At 44.4% G+C, this 14,308-nt stretch overlaps 1 protein-coding gene across 3 annotated transcripts in view; it reads right to left on the minus strand.

Moving 5' to 3' along the window:
* dhx15 (DEAH (Asp-Glu-Ala-His) box helicase 15) overlaps positions 1-13,736 on the minus strand; it is a 27,231-nt gene extending 13,495 nt beyond the window's left edge. For 2 of the 3 annotated variants that reach the window (XR_014699081.1, XM_084545099.1), the window contains exons 1-6: positions 13,088-13,736; positions 10,643-10,964; positions 9,522-9,715; positions 8,107-8,266; positions 6,823-7,041; positions 2,764-2,931 (exon numbers count right to left, since the gene is read on the minus strand). Coding sequence is in view for 2 of the 3 variants with exons in the window: in XM_084545099.1 (XP_084401225.1) it covers positions 2,764-2,931; positions 6,823-7,041; positions 8,107-8,266; positions 9,522-9,715; positions 10,643-10,964; positions 13,088-13,155 (1,131 nt within the window). In the remaining variant the exon portion in view is untranslated. The remainder of the gene's footprint in view (positions 1-2,763; positions 2,932-6,822; positions 7,042-8,106; positions 8,267-9,521; positions 9,716-10,642; positions 10,965-13,087) is intronic. The other variant, XM_084545100.1, reaches the window with a different exon arrangement.
* Positions 13,737-14,308: the final 572 nt, after the last annotated feature.

A 14,308-nucleotide genomic window follows, 5' to 3' on the forward strand; every position in this document is an offset into this window, starting at 1 on the left:
GTTATTTCTGGGTTATTACCTGCAGGAGAGCGACTACTATAGCTAACACGGACCATCTTTCACATTCCCTGCAGGGAAATACAGCCTTGTTGACAAATAAAGCCTTTCCCTGACTGGGGGGGGGGAGAGGAACGTGCCTCGAGCTGCGTCGACGCACACCCCCTCCCAATTCAAAGCTCATTGAAATGGATACGTGGCAGAATCACGAATGACATTTGAGGGAATATTCCAAACATGACCACGCTGAAAACAATCCTCACACTCATCACAGCGCATTTATTAGAGACAATCTTCAGGACGCCGGAAAGCAAAGTGAGATTATAGTCTTTGTTAGTAATTAGTCAATCCCTGCCTTGGTTTTAAATGATTAAACTGCTCAAAAAAATAAAAAACGGAAGATCGGCGGCTCTCCAGGAGAAATAGAGCAATGACGAGCAAGTGCTTTATGTTAATTGAGGGGTGCCTAATGCAGTCGTTAGCATGCGTAGTGGCAGATGTGGCGAACCTTAATTCTTTTTCACTACTTCCTCGTCGGCTGGCTTGGATGACATCTCTGCATTTTTCACTTGATGAGTCGCTCAGTCAGTCACCGAGGAGGAGCACATTTACTTCAAGCACGGCAACTTTAGATGCCACCTCGACCGATTCAACGAGCACATGACAAATTGACCGTGTGGGGGGGGGTAGGGACATACTATACTTGTTGGATTGAACAGTTAAGATCTCCAAATGCACTTTATTTCCTGTTTGAACGTAACACATGGGAATCATGGAGACGTTACTGAAAGGACTACATAGTACTACCACTGCTACGCTGCTATTTCAGCAGCTCAGTGACACTGGGACATTTTTGACTCCTTTTTCTAGCGCATCAGACCAGTAAACAAGTAAATAACATTGACCATCTTGTGACAATACAATGTTCTGCTGGGAAACTACTGGACCTGGCATTCATGTGGATGCTACTTACATGTGTAGCACCCACCTAGACCAGACCAGGCACCCCCACCCCATAGCAATGACACTTCTTGATGGCAGCAGCCACCCCCAGCAGGATGCAGCCTGACACAGGCACACACACAAAAACAGATTAGGAATGCACCAAAAAATTTCGGCCAAAAACCGAAAATGCACTTTCGGGCCATTTTCGGCTGAAAATTGCTGCAGTTGTTGCTTGCATCATCACAACATCCTGTTTCGGCCGTGTTGTTTCAGCGATTCGGCCGAAAATTGCCCGAAAGTGTATTTTTGTTTTTCAGCCGAAAATTTTTGCTGCATCCCTAAAAACCATGAAGAACAGCACAAGGTGTTGACCTGGCCTCTAAATTCACTAGATCCCAAACTGATCAAGTATCTGTGGGATGATCCACAGAGGCCCCTCCCCTCAACCCATAGGACCCAAAGGCCTTCACTGACAACATCCTGTTGCCAGACACCACAGGACACCCTCAGAAGGCCCATGTCTATTCTCTGAGGAGTCACAACTGTTTTGGAGCCACAAGAGAGACCTACACAACATCAGGTCATAATGTTATGCCTGATCGGTGCATAGTATATAAATACACTTGCAGCCAAGCAGGTGCCATTGCCGGAGCCAAGTAATACTAAAGCCTATCCCTAAGCAACCATGGCCCTGTTTCATGTAAACATCCCTTTGAACAGCAAAGGCAAACACTGGGAATGATGTCTGAACTTTTGAAGAAGATCTTATCCAACACTGGGTAATCGAAATACTAAGAGTGTTGAGCCTCTTAAGCCCGTGCGGCACGCATACGGCCCATTCAAACAGAAAGCCTCAAGACATTATAAAATCCAAGACGGTAAAAGGGAGAAGGGGCTTGTGTCAAATGTTTGATCCAAATCACATTGGGAGCCCGTCCATGTAGGCCTTGCTGGAAATACAAATTTAATGACAGACAGTGACAGCGTCAAATATTACTTATTAAAACAACGCTTGAACGCTGTGTTATTCAAACTGCAAGCACTCCCATATTCGGAAAAATCCAGGCTCAATGCGGTCTTCTTAAAGTATCACATTGTGCTTAAATTTGACAGCCCATAAATATTTTCAGCGTGCTCTGGCTCAATTAAAGTGGTTGTAGGAATGAGTCACTCATCAGCACCGTCCCCTATCAGATGCTCGGGGTGAATGTTTGCTCATTCACTGGCAGTGATGATATTCTGATATTCTGTCAGATCCGTGGCCAACGGCGTGACAGTGCAGGTGGCGCTGCTACTCCAGTGATGAACCCATCTGAATAGAAAATGTCACACTTAAGAGAGGAACTCTTTCGTGTCTATATCAATAACGGGAACATCCGCTCCTCTGAGATTAAGTGGCAGAAGGAGATTGTGCTGTGTACGGCCGAGCGGAGTCCTGCTTTTGGTCAGCGCGTATAATGTGCACCTTTCACATGGTCTCACACAGCAGAGGTCTTAGTGGGCCTCCAGCAGGGCCTGTGCAAAATGTAGTGGAAAGATAAAAATGACTGAGAATGCAGTACTTTCCTGAGGCTCAGAGGGCGTGAGTAATACCCCAGTTATAATTTAGAGCAGAGAATCGCATGCTGACAAAAGCAGCATATGTTGTGTGAGTCAGTTCTGCGCTAAAGCTGAGAAAGGGAAAAAAGTTTCTGTCCCTACCTTACAGCTCTCTTACTTTGCCCATCTTATATCCCCATCTGGCCTTTCTCCACCAGCCGCGCTCGGTTTATATTCACTTATCCTCCCCCTTGTGCTTTAATACCAGCAGCGTAGCCATACCTTCCTTCCTATGGCACCGTTCGGTTTATTGGGCGGGGGCGGCTCGAAGATCCTCTGCTGCTGCTGCGGGGGCAGCGTGGAGTACAGCGGGATGATCTTGATATCGCCGACGTCCGGCCCCAGATCGTCGACCTCCCTCTTGATTCGCTTGCAGGCTTCGTCAATTTCCTGAGAGATGGGAAAGCGCGACAATTAATCCACGCAGCCACTCGCGTATGCAAACACCGGAATCAAACAGGTTTTTTTTTTTTTTTTTGAACAACACCTGGATAAACAATGGCGGCGAATCTGGGATGATAGGGGAAGGCGGCGAGGTAGGGGGGAGTGGGGGGAGGAGGAGGAGGCCGGGGGGAGGCCGTGGTTCCCTGCTACAGTACATTTGTTCTAACTATCGCTCCATCTGACGGAGGAAATTAAACCTGGACTGCGGTATGCTTTGCCGAGCTCCCTGTGGCTCTGTTGTCAAATGCAGCAATCATGGGAAACATGGACGCGCGCACTTGGAAGGGCGCACGCACACACAGAGCCAGACAGACTCAAACGGGGTTCATTATTCCACAGTGCAGTATTGTAACGGGGAATGTGATATGAGACTGCAGCACTGATGCATAACCAGCGGCAAATCATGGCAGATCAGTTTAGTGAAGCTGAACGTTCTGGAGCCGGTGGGCTGGCAGACAGACAGAGGCCCCGAGTAGCAGCAGGAATAAGGAAGCGTGGTACTGAACACGAGGCCTATTCTCCAAACACCTATTAGAGCACGGTGTTAAATGCACATATTCCACAGGCCCCTTTGTCTAATTGACACGGAAACATTTGTTTTATTTTGCCCCCCTCAACATACATACACGAGTTTGAGGTGATTTCAGGTGTGGATCAAAATAATACAACATCTTTTCATATCTGAGCAACTCCCACAATTAGGAGCTATTTTCTTATATATTTTTTATTTTTTTGCAAACATCAATAGTTAAATCTTCTCAATGCTGCAGTTACTACATGTGTCACTTTACAGCCTATACTGTTGCACCACCTGCAGGCCCACGGGAGCAATGCATTAATTTTTCAAAGCGTCACAAACTGATGAACCAGCTCTTTGATTCAACTGGTGCTTATAGATGAACTGTGGTGTTACATAAGAGGTCTTTTTTTAGTCAAATGGCAAAGTAACATGTTTGCGTTTACTTTAATAATGCCTAAAACTGACTTAATCCGTGCCACAGCGAGAAGCCGCACTCGCCCCGACGCGAGCAAGCACCGGAGCGATGTTTCCCGTTTTCCTTCTGGACTGCAAGTGTGCCATTAGCCCTGTTTGTCCCCTTGTTCATCGCATTAAGTCAAACCCCGCTGATGGCCATGTGCCTCTTAATCAACACACTGACAAGTGGAAAACGGTAAATCTGAATGGATTGGTAAAATTAGCTTCAGTATTAATAGCCTATCAAGCCGCTGGATGCAGCAGCTGCCATGGAGGGGGGGGGGGGGGGAAAAGGGACCTCTTTGCCAAAGTGCTGGAAGCAAGCTGGCTGTCTGTCCCTGAGGGACATGAAGACAAAGTGTGCACATGTGCGCGCATGTACACACATAAGGGCAGTTGGCCAGTGTTGGGAACCTGTCCACCAGCTCTCCCTGCGACCCCCGGAAGCAACAATCTCCAGCCAAGCTAATAACCGACACATTCAGGCACTCCTCTTGACTAGCAAACAACCCCCCACCCCCCCACCCGCCAATCCTCCTGTTTTGATGTTAGCTGCTGAGGGGGAAGCTTAAATATTAGGACTTATCTTTGCTCGACAGCTGTGATAAGTTCCGACTTTCTTGTTTCGAGTTGGTGCTCCGGTTCCATTTGTTTGTGGGAGCTGCATATCTGCAGAGAAAGGCTGCGGAGGAGAGAGAACCGCGGCCCTCTGCGTTTGCTTTCGTCGGTTATAAATTAGACAGTCGGATAAAAAGAGGTCTATGGCTTTGCCACGGATCTGCCTCCCAATCATTAGTCTACATCAAAGTTGCTGGGAGACTGAAGAGGTTAAGAAGCGCTCGAGGGGCACGCTGCTGCACCCTTTGAACAACCATCTCTGTCAGACCTACCACACATTAACTTCTTTAACCCAATTAGGAGGGGGCGATAATGAACTCACTGTGGGAGTGCTCTCAGTAATGCCTTAGCTTGACACAGCGCGGGGGTTATATAAATCAACAAATTACATCTAACTGCAAAAAAAAAATAATAATTAAAAATTAAAATCTTGAACACATTGCCTGCAAACATCCCAGACTTCCCTACTTGCTCATGAGAGCGACTATCAATGTTTCTGGCTGTTTGAGCAGCTGGGATACCACTAAATCTAAAATCAATCAACCGGTCCTCAAAGGAGACCACTTCAAACGCCGTGCCCCCCCCCCAATGACTTTATCCTGTTTGTAACAAGCCGCATATTGATCCCGCTTTGACAAATGAAAACCGACGTAGGTGTACGACAACAGTCGAGCCGGTGTTGAGTGACAAATAATTACTGCTTAGAAATGAGCCGTCGCGGGGTCACAATAACATAAAATTATTTGTGCAGATGAAGAATTGGCGCCGTGCGTCCAAGGCATGACTGCTAGAATGAAGTCAAACGTGTCATTTCAATCTTCGCCATTCATTCTCCCTTACAACCAGAGGTAATCACGGGGCCTCTAAAAGCATTTTGTCAAAGCGCTGAGAGAATAATCAAACCAACACAGCCCCCGTTAGATCCGACAGGTTTCTCCTGTCCAGCGACCAGGAGATTGAAACATTTGTTGGTGCTTGTGTGTGTGTGTGTGTGTGTTTGCGCGCGCGTGTGTGTGTGTATCCACCCAGCTGTGACCAAATTCATCACTTTGGGCATGGACCCTGCCCTCCATTACACATCAGTGGACAACATTTGCAGGGAGAGGGGGGAAAAAAAATAATAAATGACTTAATTTCAGAGATTTGTGGGAAGGGTGGAATCTGGGTCACTCCTCTGCTTTTTTTTTTTTTTTCCTCTTTCCCCTCCCACTCGCCGTACGAATGCTTGTGGTTTCCCAGACAGGCGCAGTCAGTGCATTAACATCTATCAATCTGCAGATTAATAACTTCCCGCGCAGAGAGTGCGTGTGGTCACGACACCACACGTGCATCTCTGTAATTAGATTGATGTGCACGCTCTTAGGTTTGGAGATGTTTAGAGGATATGATCCATCATTTTTATGAAGCAGAAATAATAGTTGCAAGATGCAGCTTCTCCAATGAAAGGAGTGTTAGTCTGATTAGAAAACTAAAAAAAACAAACACAGGATGAAAAAAAATATATTAAATACAGCTATGATGCATTATGCAACAAATGCAAAGCTGAAATTTTGGGGCTGAAAATGAAGGCAAATGTGGACGTGTGGAAAAACTGCAGTTCCTGGATGGCCACTTGGGGCTGGCTGAAAAAGGGAGTCAATCCCCATAGATCAGGGGTCTTCAATGTTTTTCAGGCCAAGGACCCCCAAACTGATGGAGAGATGGAGCGGGGACCCCCTACTTATGTATATGTGTATTTAAAGACATTTAAATACAAAAAAAAAATACAAAAAATTCCGTGACCCTCCTGCAGTACCTCCACGGACCCCCTAGGGGTCGCGGACCCCCTGTTGAGGACCTCTGCCATAGATCTCCATGTTAAAATGCCCAACTCTGCAGCAGAGATAAAGGTGTTTACATCCTGGTCCAAATAACTATTTTGTAGCTGCAGCTCATTTCACCTTTCTTGACAACAGTACATTTAAATTGGTGAATTTAAACTATATCACGGCTCACAGTCACGCATAATTAAAGGCGTGGACATGGCTGTCTACCTAGGCCTCCCCTGCCCACCTCTGCTCCACCCATGGAGTCAAGTAACACAACAGCCGGAGCAACTAGAGTGAGCATCATTGAGCCTTTGTCCATCGTTACACAGAGTCCTTTAAAAAAAACACAGCAGTATTTCTGTTTGTACACATCTAGCTTTTATAGAACAGCACAGCTTATCCATAACATACTGTCAGTACGGGGTCACACTGTACCTCTTGTCCAGTGAGGAAGAGCAAAACGTCCCCCTCATCCACCTCGCACATGTGGATCTGGATCACAGTGCGGATGGCGGCCTCCAGGTAGTCCCGCTCCGGTTCCGGCGTGTAGAATATCTCCACGGGGTGCGTGCGTCCGGGGATGGTTAGGAGTGGGCATCTGTCAAAGTACACCTGGAATTTACCGGCATCGAGCGTTGCACTCATTACGATGACCTGAAAAAAGAAAGGTACAGGAGAGGAGGTAAGTGTAACATGTTTGTGACCGCACATTCATGAAAGAGATGAAAGAGATGCTAAAAATCAAAGAGAGCTAATGGCAGCACTGATTACTGGGGGCAGCAATTAGTTAAGTTAACAAGAGTGCACCCAAACAGAGGTAGAGTGCAAAGCCCTTCATGGGAGGGGGTGATGCTCTGAATTTAAGGTGAGGGTGCTGGCACAGACCCAAGATGGTGTCCATAATGTAGGACTTGGCATTACAATCCGAGTCAGTGACCTACACAGAGCTATGACAGTCCTTGTTCCTGATGTTGGGTACACAATGTTCTCTCCAGAGCCATTAGATAGAGTGCATTAGGATTCTGATGGGAAACGCGTCTCCCATTTTCAATCTCAAACATTTTCAGGGGCCAGCGTCTCCGCATTTCGCTTTACGCTCTGCGAGACATCATAATTGCTCTTAATCAAGGCAAATTAAACTTTCAAATTTGGTAGGCGATAGGGATGAAGGAGATAGAGGGTGTGGGTGGATGATCATTCCCAATAACCTAGACCTCATTTAACAGTCTGCGAACAACGATCTAACCTTTGATTCCACACTGACAAACAACTAGTCATTACCCATCTGCTTTATGAGAATTATGTCTGGCACACTGTAGCCTATAAAACGTCTGCCTGCTCCATCCACACCGGCACGTTGCTGTACTCCACCTGGTTGAAAATGGGTGATCTCTGTACTGTCGCAGGGGTGGAGAAGAGATTTCCGAGTCAAACTGCAACATTTCTCTTTTCTCAACAAATACAAAGCAGTCAGAAAAAATGACAAAGGGACAGAGGGGGACATAAACCCTGCTGGCCACTGCATTCATCCTCTGGGTGAATAATGTAAAGGCCCTCAGCTGTTTAATAGAAAGTACGGAACACAAATCGCATTTATGGAAACAGCAGTGCTGCACATGAAACCTCTGACATTCATAAACTTGTGAAAAGGACTGCGTTCGATCCTAAAATAAAGGCCGCAAATATACGAAACGAATATTTCAAAGAGCTTCTTTTCACCTTTAGGTCAGACCTCTGGCGGACCACCTCCTTTAGGACTCCCATGAGTATGTCTGTGGCTAATGTGCGTTCGTGGGCCTCGTCCAGGATGATGACACCATAGCGCTCCAGGAGGGGATCGTTCATGGCCTCCCGCAGCAACATCCCATCTGTCATGTACCTGTGTGACCAGAAGAGATGCAGCAGCCAAAACTGTGAGAACAGTGACTACACGTAAAGGTTTTATCAACATCTAAAAATAAACTCTGCCTGAACGCAATAAGTAAAGCATTCCCTCAAAGACATTTTGTCCTATTTAAATAAATACAATACATTGAGGCTGCAACAGACTGTTATTTTTTCAATCCATTAAATGTTTGGTTAACTTATCAAAAAGTAATAAACCTTTTACAATACATAATGTTGAATGTGATTTAACTTCAATGGCTTGTGTTACTGATGCTCATTTCTTTGAGCTCAGGATGTTTTCTCTTAGGATGCTCGTGCATAGCTGTTACGCAGCAGTAACAGATCCTTTCTTTTTCAAAAAGCATCCTTTTCATCCGTTCTCTGTTTAAATAATTGCCTGCTTGACGGAGGGAGGGATGTAAATTTACTAGGGATGTCCAAATCATTTTTGTTTTCGCCCCCGATCCGATACCGTTCTTTTAATATTCAGTATCGACCGATCCAAGTCTCGATCTGATCTTAAATAAACAAAAATTTTTATATAGGGCTGTTAATTTAGGGTGAAGAGGGTAGCTTGTACCTTGGCTCCGGAAAACCTGTGTTCTCTACTCCAGGAATGGGCTGCTCATCCAACGTCATAAACTCCCTAACCCTCTCTGGATTGTTTTTTGGAAACGATGCCGACTTGACTTTCTGTTATTTGTGGTTGTGATGGTGCAGTGTTTGCCTGAGTTTTGTTTTATTTTTAGTGGCAAATCAAGTTAGTATTATAGTAGTATAGGCGTAGTAAATGGCGATCTCCTACTTCCACCTCGCCAAACATTCAAATTGCACAATTTCAACTCGTTTTCTTGACACCACCTTTGACGCTAGCCAATCGCTGTTAACACAGAAGAGGAGGAAGATGTTTTTACGCTACAGGGACGTGGTTTTGGTTTTTGGCAGACCTAAAATAAATAACTACAAAAGATCGGGCTTGGCTGAAGCCAGATACCGATCCAATCCAGTGATTTTAAAAATGCTGATTCCGATCGGGACATCCCTAGCATTTACATAATTAGATTAGACTGACATGCCACTGTAGCCCTCAGATATTAAATGTTACTTAATAAGAGGCCCATTAGTTTATTGAATGAGCAGCGTATCATAACTTATGAGCACCTTGTAATGCTCAAGTGGATCTGTTTTTACTAACTTCTAGTAATACAGCTGTACGCTTTTATAAAGTAGGCAAGTACAATTCTTACTTGAGTACAGTCTTCGCAGAGCTGCAGTCCTCAAACCTGATGGAGTAGCCCACCTCTTGGCCCAGCATGACATCCATCTCGTCAGCGACCCTCTGGGCGACGCTCATGGCTGCCACCCTCCTGGGCTGGGTGCAGGCCACTGCCCTCTTCTGTCCCGGCATCGACCGTACCATGTCCACACACCACTGAGGGATCTGGTAAACAGCACACAAGTCACATTTAGCCAAACGCAACTACTTAACGAAGAGATCAGATGCAAATATTTCCCAATTGGACATTAGTCACTGCAGTTCGCTATGTTTGGTAAAAACCATTGTTGATGCGCTGGAGATGAGGTCTTGCCTAAAAACTGAAGCAGCTTGCTAGGAAAAGACTGAATGTGGAGTCTTTCTTTCACTCTATTAAGCTTATGGTTTGGATGACTGACCTTTACAGATGATTCAAATCTTACTAGTCTTTGAAATGTCAGGCAATCAGAATTACAAAAATGCCAAGGACAGATATGGAAGAGATAAACACTTCACGGACAATATTAAACCTGTTATTAGTACTAGTGCAGGACCTGACTGCAATAATAGCAATGCATTGAGTGGAACGCTCAGTGTGAATAATTGCATTTAAACTGTGATTTCAAGTGTCATCTATAGGGAACAATGATCTCAGATTCATTTATGTTAAGGCGAAGTGAATGCAGTTCTTCCCTGACAATTGCAAAATAAATCAAATGAAAAAACTGTGACTTTTATTTATTTATTTCAACAAAAGTTCTGAAGACCCTAATGATTAAAATTCTTCGGTAAATTCCTCTGATTTTTAATCAGTATTTTCTGTTAGGGCTAACCATAAGGCTAGAAAATAACGTCAAGACATATGGGAATCAACCTCCAACTTGGGGTACTGTGTGCTAATTTTTGCTGAGCTTAAAAATGGACAGTGAAAGTAAATAATACATTTATTTTTGCATCATCCAGATCGTCCAGTTTTTAATGATTTACCTACACCAGTTTTATTCCTAAAGTCTAGGTTTATGACACAATTTGGTCAGTAAATAAAATGGTTTATTTTTTTTTGCAACTGATCACTACTGCGGTGCAAAAATGCCAAATGTTCTGGCCTTCTACCTGCGTGGTCTTTCCAGAGCCTGTCTCTCCCACCAGCACAAAAGACTGGTTCCGCATCAGGATGTCAGTGAACCTCTCTCTGTACTCCCAGACAGGCAGCTGCAGCCGCTTCTTGAGGATCTCATAGTAGCGAGGCGTGTGGGGCAGGTTGGTGAACGGGTTGATCTGCTGCTGTACGGGGGGTTGTTGTTTAAGGAAGCCTAAACCGCCTGCAGCCGGGAAGGTGGGCATCCCCGACGGCCTCACATCTCGGTCTCTGTCGCGGTCTCGATCCCGGTCGCGGTCTCTGTCCCTCGAACGTTCATCGCGGTCTCTGTCACGCCTGTTAGAAAGAAAACGCGCAGGGTTAAGATTTGTAAAAGACTGCCTACACAAACTAACAGGTTCCCAACAAAGCCACGGTACACCTTCAAGTGGATACTTGTGCACAACATGGAACAAACAGTGCTCAAATGTTAGGCCATGTCAAGATCTTTTTATTTTTTGAAAGAACATGAAAAGGTTACTGCACATTCTTTGTGGTGGTGGTAAAAAGCACAGCCTAATCAAGTGGAGCATGCAAAGGTCATGAATAAAGTAATTGTCCACAGCATATTTTTTCTCCTATTGTAGGAAGATATATTCAAAGGATCCAGAACAGAATGTGAATTATGTCCTCGCATTAGCTGCAAAATGTCATGCATAAAACTTGTAAACGGAGTGCCGTTAAGCTGGCTGCACACGGGCCAAATGTAAAAGATGAATCTCAGTTTAGTCCTGACACAGAAGTTGCTAAAATAATAATGATAATAATAATAATTAAGTCTCAAAATGATGCAGCAGCATTATTAACTTGAAAAATCTGGTATATTGCACTTGAACAAGACACAAATGTTTCACTTTGAAATAAATCGAATTTAAATAAAACTGCTTGACCTGTAAAAGTAAAAAAGTTTTTTTAAATCAAGACTTAAAACGCATCTTTTTAAAATGGCTTTTAGTACCCAGTAGTGTGGTGGCACTTTTATATTTATTTTTATTCTATTTTTATTTTACTTTTTATCCTCTCATTTATTGTTTTTAGTTTCTTTTTTAACTTTGTTTTACTACTGTACTTGTTTCCCGGTGTGTTGGTTTAAATCGTTGTTTAATCTGTTGTAAAGCACCTTGGTTCACCTATCGGTCGATGTAAGGTGCTATATAAATAAAGTACATTTACATTTAAAAACAAGTGCATTCTAATACAACATCCTGCACTAAATCACCGTTGATGACTGTCATTTAAGTCAGTTTAAGTTGAAACAGTGTGAGAAAACTTTAACTTGTGTTTGTGGTATTTAGCCTAGACCACTGACTAAAATGGCACTGTCAAAATAATAGAAACGTGCATCTGTACAACGCATATACAATTCAGTAGTACTACAAACAGCTGAATATCAACAGCTCTCTAAGTTATTTAAAACAAATGCTGATTACTATAATCTTCATGAAACTGAGATTTAGTGCTGGACTGTTATGTTAAATATTATATTAATTACTATACAGTTTTTTTTGTCAGCTTCCTACTGTGCAAGAGTTGGAAAATGATGCAAGGCATGACTAGTCGAGCGCAGAGCATCATCTACTTTGGCCTAACAGCTTACTTGGATGTGAGCATCTCCAGTGTGCATATGCCCTTGACTGCGGGGAAGTTACATTCTGCACCCCAGCATTTGAACAAGATGCTTTTAAAACAGTATTTAGACATTTTTCTTGTGTGTGTGATTAGAACAAGTGCAACAGTGCACTGCTTCGTCTCCATCACTTGAGGTCAAAGCGATGACAAATGCAAAGCAGTGACCCTGAGCTTGTATTCTCGGTGGCTACTCCAGCGTCATACATACACACAGTGCTGCTGTGTCCCGTCTGGACCCAGATGTCCTGCCTTATTTGAATCCGCCGCTATCCTGACATGATCCCAAACTTAAAGGACAGCGACGTCTGACAGGGCATCATCTTAATTAAGTCAAGCTACAAACATTAGCCAAGGCTAATCAGATGTCCCATGAGCACCACTCACCTCCTTTCATTTTACATTCTGTAAACGCCCCATGCCATAAATACTAAGAACTCATAATTAAACGTTGAGTTTGTGTCATTACATTGTTATTAATTACGACGCTTATGCTTAATATTTGGAGCGTAGCCTAGCACCGGCTAGCATATAGCATTAGCCACGTGCACAGCAGACCAGGCCGGAGAACTGTTTACAAAGTGCTTTGTTGGGACAACCAACGAGCAACCGCATCGTCAAACACCAGCAACTGGCAGCTTGTTGTCAAATCGTTATCAACGCGTTGCCATCACCGCCGCTGCTAGTTTATTAGCTAAACGCGTTAGCATGGCGAGTTAGCATCAGAACAACAACAACAAACAGCCTGCAGCGGGTTAGGAGCAGCTGATAGATTAAGGCTTAGCGGTGCATACCCATCAGAGGACCTCTTTTTACCCGACGAATAATCGTCACCCAAATCTAAACGATGCCGCTTGGACATCCTGGCAAGCAGCGGCTTAATTACTCCATGCAGATTCTCCCCCAAAAACCGTTAAACACCGGGAAAATGGCGACCGGAAGCTCTTACCTCATCATTATTATTGTTATCCTTGACAAAAGCGACTCGAAAGCGGCAAATTTAGCTGGAGACCCGGTGAGCGCGCTGCACGGAAAGCGTCCCAGGCTGTTACTGAGTCCTGCTCATGATGCTGGCCCCCCGGAATAATAAAAAAAACAACAACCCCAGAGCAGCACCGGCCGCGGATACAATGCGGAGGATGTCGGTCGGTCGGTCGGTCGGATGCGGGAGGTCTGCTGCTGCGCCTCAGTCGAGTCAAGCAAACACACACACACACGCATACACACACAGGCTTCAGACTCGCCCCCTTCAGTCCAAAGCTTCTCCTTCTCCCACTGCAGGGTCTGTGTTTTCAAGCAGCAACGAGCAAATACATCTGAAATTGTTCTCTCTTGGTATGTGAAAGCTTTAGTACATGCCCCTTAATCCATGATGCTGGGACTCCTGCCATTCTCTGATGAGTCACAACTGTTTTGGAGTTCACAAGGGAGACCTACACAATATTAGGAAGGTGGTCATAATGTTACGCCTGATCGGTGTATGTGCCTAAACAGGCTTTTCAGTTCAGTTTTTCTTAGTTGGAGATAAATATATGCAAACTGACTACGCCTGTTTACAAGTCTGATGGCTTATGGAACAAATCCAAACTTCCCTCTGTTTGTTTTACACTCATAAAACGCATCCTTGATGGCCTTCGATTAAAGTGGCGATGTAAAATGTTTATGGGTTCTTTTATTATTTTTATATCACTTTTTGAGGACTTGTGCGGCGGGGGAGGCCGAGTATGGTTGTAGCACTTTTTGCTTCGACGCTTTGCTGAATTTATGGGGTAGATTTCCAAAAACTTTTATATAAATTCCCCACATTTGTTTTCTACAAATGGCGCCCAATCGCTCGACTGGAGGGATATTGGACAGATATTGATTCTCTTCCTAAAATTCTCCGCTCTTCTTCCACGAATGCCCGCTTCACATCAATCATCTTTTCAGACTCCAGACTGTATTTACATCTACATCAGTGTATTTTTTGTTGAGTTTAATCTTCAAAAGATGCTGAGTGGACTTTAAATGTCCTC

The sequence above is a fragment of the Chelon labrosus genome (genome assembly GCF_963514085.1).
Source record: "Chelon labrosus genome assembly, chromosome: 1".
Taxonomy (NCBI): Eukaryota; Metazoa; Chordata; class Actinopteri; order Mugiliformes; family Mugilidae; genus Chelon; species Chelon labrosus.